This window comes from Diadema antillarum, unplaced genomic scaffold, assembly GCF_040938485.1.
Source record: "Diadema antillarum isolate AM-2024a unplaced genomic scaffold, OU_Dant_1.0 scf00000028, whole genome shotgun sequence".
Lineage (NCBI taxonomy): Eukaryota > Metazoa > Echinodermata > Echinoidea > Diadematoida > Diadematidae > Diadema > Diadema antillarum.
Window position 1 is genome coordinate 7,004,735 of NW_027270917.1, and position 7,165 is coordinate 7,011,899.

Below are 7,165 nucleotides of genomic sequence, written 5' to 3' on the forward strand. Positions count from 1 at the left end.
ATGTATGTATCAATTCATCAATTCTTCCATTCCTATTCCTTTCTATGTCGCCTGTTGTTGTTTTTTTTTTACAAAAACATAAAAAAGCTGTTGAACAGTTCCCTGAAACAGACAAAGAATAGACATCTCTACTAGACACACACTATCAATTTCATCACACGATGGTGACGGTTGAATGTCGCGTTATATCTCATCAATACCAAACAACATACTTTGGTTTATGAATATGTTAAGTACTGAAACCGGGATTTGAGGGTTGTTTGAGGGTTGTTTGGATAAACTATTAACATATAATTAAGGATGAATTTTTAACATGGCGGTTTTGGTCTATCAAGATGAATGCTCTTGAAAGCATCAAACAACAGAATCATTGAAGACATGATGTTATGCGGTATCATAAATGGGAGCATGACATCGTCAACTTGCTGATTTGAATATTCAAAAGGACTGATCACGGTTTCCAAAAAAAAGGTGAAATTTCAAAATGTCATATCTTTCTTATTTTTTGCCTAATTTTTGTTATTCTTGTATCCTTCTGTAGGGAATATTTTCCTCTTTCTTTTGAAGTTTATTCGTTTTTGGGGTGGATTTTGTCTTTAATGTGTCACGTTAGGCGTCATAATCAAAGATCACGTTGAGCGTCAATAAAGCGTCATGCCAAGTGTCGTGTTGAGAGTCTTATTGACCATTGTGGTGGACGTCAAAGAAACCATACAGCATAGTATACAAACATGGTCATATAGTTGATCATGATAACGTATATGCGACTATTATCAGTTGACTCGCAAAAAGAGCACTTTAAAGAAATTATATCAACAAAGACTCTAATACTAATGATAATGATAACAATCGAAACGGTTAGTGCTGATGACAACGACGATAATGAAAAATAAATGAGGGAATTTGAATAATTACGATAAAGATTAGAGAAGAAACTTTAAAATTCTATATTGAGGAAACTTCTTCCGTTCTCTTTTTAAAGTTTTAACTCGAGTAAATACATCTTGGAATTACACTAGAATTTGAATATACCACATATTGACAGGCAGATATAACTGGTTGCGTAAATGATGAGTATGGGACCAGTGTACCACCACTTTGTCTAGTGTATCCCGTGACTCGCGTTGAGGGACCCCGGTCTCCCATTTTTGATGGTACCCGCGAACTTTTCTGTCTGTGCTCCGCAACCTTTTCAATCGACGTTCCATTTCCAGAACTGTCAAAGCATTATTATCACATTACGTAACGCGACAACGGAAAAGCACACCAGCTCATTCACTAGTTCGTTTTCTTTATGTTTGTGTGTGTGTGTGTGTGTGTGTGTTTGTTTCTTTGTTTCTGTTTTAGAAGCAGTTGTATGAGAGAACTCATAAAAACTATAACTACCTTTGTGAAATGCATAGTGGCAAAGATGATTTATACCAAGTGTCATGACGTATATAGTGAAACGCAGAAACGTTTCTCTCTCCCACCCACCCACAACCATCATCCAAGTTTGTACATTTCTGATTTTTCAGTCAGAAGAATTTACTTAACGTTTTTACTCTCTCTCTGCGAGTCTGCTTTGATATTTTGAATTTTAATTCCTCTAGTTGTTTATTTTTTAGTGACTTGCCTCAGGAAGACTCTTTTTCGCGAAATTCCACAAAACTTATTAGATGTTTTTATTTCACTTGCTCTGTACATCATACTCCATGTGAGTGCGAAGAGTATACAAAACTTCGCAGCGATTTTAACAATTGCAGTTCTCCAAGATAAAATGCGGGTAATACATTCACGCCTTACACAATAAACGTAGCAAGCTGCTGTTTTGTTCACGTGTGTTACTTCACATCACAGCTGGGCAGCTGACGAACTTCGGCGAGCGACCTGAGGTGGGTATCATTAGATTTGGGGAATGTTATCGTCAAGTCGGTCGGACATTTGCATTTCTTTCCAAAAAAAAAAAAAAAATACAACGCCTCCTTCGGAGTCTGATCCTGACTGCTCTCGAAGATTCGTGGACTCCATTCTTGCTTTCGTGTCATCAAAATATCATTAGAAAATACCCAGGATAAGCGATGGGGTTCATCGATTTCTCTCTACCACTGGCTGTTGTCACCGGATGCGTTATTGTGGTGCATTCATTAGCGACATATTACAGAGCATCGAAGTCAGTGAGCGGTGATGCTGCGAGTAGCAGCGGCCCAAGGGAAGGACGTGGCCAATGGCAGCTCCCGCCTGGCCCTCGCGAATGGCCCCTGGTGGGGTCCCTTCCTCGGTTGCTCTTTAGCGGGAAAGATCAGGCGGACGTGATAAGCGACTGGAGCCGACGATTCGGGGACGTCTTCACCTTCACCGTCCTGGGGACGCGCTTTGTGATCCTGAGCAAACTGGAGCTGATACAAAAGACATTTGTCAACGCAGACATCAATGACATGGCTCCAATACCCCCGTGCAACAAAGCTCTGAGTATTCCCCCAAATGCAGGTGAGAGGTATTAATAGTAATCAGTTGAAACTCGGACAAATTACTCAAGCACACAATGCAAGATTATAAACCAGGAAAAAAAAAACCAGTAAAATTATGTTGTAAAGACCATGATTGTTTTGGCACGGGAATAGAGATACATACCTACGTATAGGAAACTTGACGTATATATACGCTGCTCTACACTGTAAAAAAAAAGAATGTTAAGTTTCTAAACATTTAACTAAACACTTTTCTGTGACAGTTTTAAAACACTGCGACGCGTTTATATTTTTAACATGTTTAGGAGTTAAACATTTTCATCACACCCTAGGTGTTTATCACATACACATGTTTATGTTTGAACGGGTCTTATGTTTAAAAACTATAAACACCTGCTCTATGTATGCTAAACACCAAACATTTACACCATAATCACTCACAGTGTTGAAATACTAAACACCGCAAAGTCACATTAATCACCCACAATGTTTAAGATCTAAACACTGAACCAAAAAATAAACATGACGCACTGTTTACGATGTAAACACTGAAACATGTTTATTTGCTGTGCATATTAAAAACACTGCGACATGTTTATTTGCCATTTTAGTGTTTATTCTTAGAACACGTGTCTTATTTTTTAGATCGATCACAAAATTGCATACACTAAACATGTGACATGTTTACATATTATAAAGGCAATTTCCCAGTGTTTATATGAGACATGGTTACACCTTATACATGTTAAGTGTTTATATGAGACATGTTTATACATCATAAATGCTAATTTCCACGTGTTTATATGAGACATGTTTACACATCTAATTACACATTATTTGAAACGAATTATAAAATACTAGGACGTCTCTAAAGGAATGGTATAGTTTTGGTTGAAATGAGGCTGCATGCTTTTAACGCTTTTTGTGAGATAATGAGAAACCTCATGTGAAATAGTAAAGAGCATGCATACAATCGTCAAAGAAATTCAAAGTTTGCTCCATGAAAATTGGTTTTAAAGTGACTGAGATATCCAAAACAAAGAATAAAGATGGGACCCAGTTTGATTTACTTTCTTTCAGGATATCACAGCCATTTCAAAACCAATTCTAATCAGACAAACTTTGAATTCCTCTTTGAAATGCCTTCTTTTTTATATTTCATAGGTGGTTTCTAATTATCCCGGAAAATCTTAAAATCTAAATTTCCTATCTCAATCAAACTATACTATCCCTGTAAGTCGGTAAATCCCTGTAAATCCCTGTCTGCTTTTTTTATGCTGGTATATTATCAAAGTCAAGAACTCATTCTCAGGTTCAACTCGCTATATTGTTTCGTTGCCTTTTGACTTCATTTCTGTTCTATCTCTTACCCCCTTCCTTTCCCTCCCCCCCCCCCTCTCTCTCTCTCTCTCTCTCTCTCTCTCTTTCTCCCTCCTGCCTTATTTGCGAAAGGTATTGGTATCATCGCGGCCAGCGAAGGACCCGGCTGGAAGGCTCTCCGTCGATTCCTCGTGACTTGTCTTCGGCGAACTAAACTCGGCTCGAGATCTTTCGAGAACGTCGCCGCCGATGAAGCTGAGCGGCTACTCGCCAATTTCCGATCATTTGGCGAGGATTTCTTCGACCCCCTACCCAGCGTCAATGTCGCCGTCGCCAATGTTATGACGCAGCTCGCTATGGGACAGACGTACGACTTCGACGACGAAGAGTTCCAACACCTGACGAGACTAGCAGACGACGTCTTTGCTTATTTTGGCACGGGCTCCATTCTCTCGGCTGTTCCCGCCCTCTCGTACTTCCCATCTGAAGAGACGAGAAAGGGCGAGATTGCCATCGAGCAGATGTTCGAGTTCATCCGGAAATCAGCCGAACGTCACCGAGCGGATTTCGACGCCGAGCGGGAGCCGAGAGATCTGATCGAGTGCTTTCTGCTGGAACAGCATGAACGGAAATTCAAGGTTTGTGATACAGTGTATATTGTAACCTGGTAAAAGGCTGCCAAATCGTCATGTTGACTATATTCGATGGAGATTTTGAGCAAACTCATAATCATTAAACACTTGGGCAGTAGTTAGATAATATGTACGTGCGTGTGGGTATGGTTGTGTGTCTGTGTGTCTTAATTTTGGCAAATATCTTTGTGCCAGGGTATGCCTGCCAAAGCAGTCAAAAATTCACAGAGTAGAGAAATTGCACTACATACTTTCTGTCTTTTCGAGAGACTACGGATCATGAAGATAATTGCATATAGTAAGGTAATCTATGAACACAGCATTTCTGATTTTCAATGCAGTAGTTGTGATTCTTTATTGGGCGCAATATTAAAAAAAAAAAGCCTACTGATTAAAACGTTGGTTTGGGCAACAAATAACTATAAAAGATATAAAGTTATCAAGTTATAAATAACCATTATTTCCTGTTGGAGCAGGGGGATCTTGGAGTTTTCGATGACAACAATCTCTTGCAATTTACCTGGGACGTTATCATCGGCGGCTGGCAGACGATCAACACGACTATCCTCTGGTACCTCCTCATTCTCGCTTACCATCCCGACGTCCAGCTCCGCGTCCAGGCCGAAATCGACCGCGTGGTTGGCCGCCATCGACGGCCAAGTCTCGCGGACCGTCCGCGGCTTCCGTTCGTGGAAGCCGCCATGGCAGAATGCTACCGCCACAGCCGGTTGCTGCCGGTGCAAATCCCCCACCGGACGCGGCGAGACGTGACGGTTGCTGGCTACCACCTGCCCGCCGGAACTTACGTGGCGTCCAACACACACTTCCTCTGTTCTTCACCAGAGCTGTGGGACGAACCGGACGAGTTCTACCCCGAGAGATTCCTCGACGAGACGGGGGCGTTTGACCGACAGCGAGAGGCTGGTCTAGTCGAATTTGGAGTAGGTAAGAACATATACGAAAATCACTTCAGCTTATTGTTTAATGGGAGTAAAATGTTCGTAGAATTATCAATTTACCATCATATTTCGATATTCTATTCATATGCAACATTGTATTTCTAATAGGCACATTCAGAGAGAAAGCAAGAGATGAAACACTTTGCTGCTTCATCTGAGTAGACGTATTCACGGTTTGCTAAAATGATAAATTTTAGCAATTCATTCATTTAGCATATCTTCATTCAACCATTTATAGATTTGTCATTCATTCCGTTGATCTAACAGGGAAGACGACATTCAACGGGATTCCTTGTCCTCGGAAATTGTTGCAGCGCCATCTGTGGGAGCATTCCGTAACCAACTAACGGTTGATCACAGTGGCTTGTTTTTGTTTTTCATATTTGTTAATATGTGCTTGTAAATATCTGTACATAAACTGTATCATAATGTAAATAAAACAGTCTGCAAGAATCTTTAACTTATTTCAGAAGGCAGACTTAACCAGAAGAGGAAGAAGATTTAATTATTGACTGGAATTACAATACTCGTACATTCACACACACACACACATTCAAAAAAAAACTGTCTTTGTTTGTGTTTATTTAATTGTTTAGGTCGGAGGGCCTGCCCGGGTGAGCAGCTTTCGCGCATGGAGCTGTTCATCATGTTCACGTTCATCTTTCAAAACTTTACCATCCAATTGCCGGAGGGGGCGCCACACACGATGCAGGGAAAGAGCGGTCTGACGGTCAACCCTCTGCCGTTCAAGATACGGGCTTCCAGGAGAGACTGAGCGAGATGGTGCATTGTGACGTCTGGGGCATTTCATGATTGCATTTTGTCAGATGTTTTCTCCGACAAACTGTTTTAAGCTACCAAAATCCTTGCATCTGATTGGCTGAGAGCAAATTTGTCCGACAAATTTGTCAGACAAAACGCTTCATGAAATGCCCCATGATGCTGCGCATTCTCCCGTTCAGATCTCATTTCTGCCAATCATTGCCCAACGGGAACATTGGTTCTCAGGGGCGGATCCAGGAATTCCGTAAAGTGGAGGCGCTTATATGTTTCATCATAAACATCATAAAGTTGTCAGCAATGACAAGTTGTCATTCTCTGACATTTACCATAGTAGCAGTCAGTGACCAGAGCTTCTCAGCCAATCAAAACCAAAGATTCTACTGAAATATTATTGTCAGAGACTAACAACTTGTCGAGGCTGACAACTTGCATGGAACCGTGCCCTTTGAAGTGGGTCTTAAAATCCAAATGGGCAACAATGTTATACAAATTCATAATCAGGTCAAGCAGATATGATTTCTTCACCCTCTTCCCTTTTATACTATTTCAAGAAATCTTGCTTTTACTCTACAAATTACGTTTCCTTTACAATAAACTCCAATTTTCATAGCTATAAATGCCTCTCATTAGATTTTGCATATGAGTGTGGACTCGAGGAGAGCAAAATTATTTCGGGAGCGTTTTTATGCAAAAGCACAATATTGATAAAATATGAGGCAAAGCATAATATGATATCCGTATAATCCTTCAAAATTTGATGACTCATGATAGTTTTATGCTGAGCATAGACACTTTATCTAATGAGATGAATGGTGACATGATGATGACATTGAGCTTTCTCAGACTTTCAACATTTCTAAATGAAACTTCAAAAAGAAATATTTATTCCACTTGTTTATTGGATCATTCCTTCCCTTTCCACTCCTTCGCCTATTAACCATAAAGATACACTGCAGACTGCCCGAACATATCCAGTGTGATTAGTTTCACAGTGCGACAATTCAACAGCTATTGATCGCTT

The 7,165-nt window shown here is 40.4% G+C and overlaps 1 protein-coding gene across 1 annotated transcript; it reads left to right on the forward strand.

Annotated features, from left to right (window-relative positions):
* Nucleotides 1-2,060: 2,060 nt before the first annotated feature.
* Nucleotides 2,061-6,136, forward strand: LOC139736334 (cytochrome P450 2D6-like). Its single transcript, XM_071647085.1, has 4 exons — nt 2,061-2,469; nt 3,903-4,408; nt 4,879-5,347; nt 5,958-6,136. The coding sequence occupies exons 1-4, from the start codon at nt 2,061-2,063 to the stop codon at nt 6,134-6,136; spliced, it is 1,563 nt and encodes a 520-aa protein (XP_071503186.1).
* Nucleotides 6,137-7,165: the final 1,029 nt, after the last annotated feature.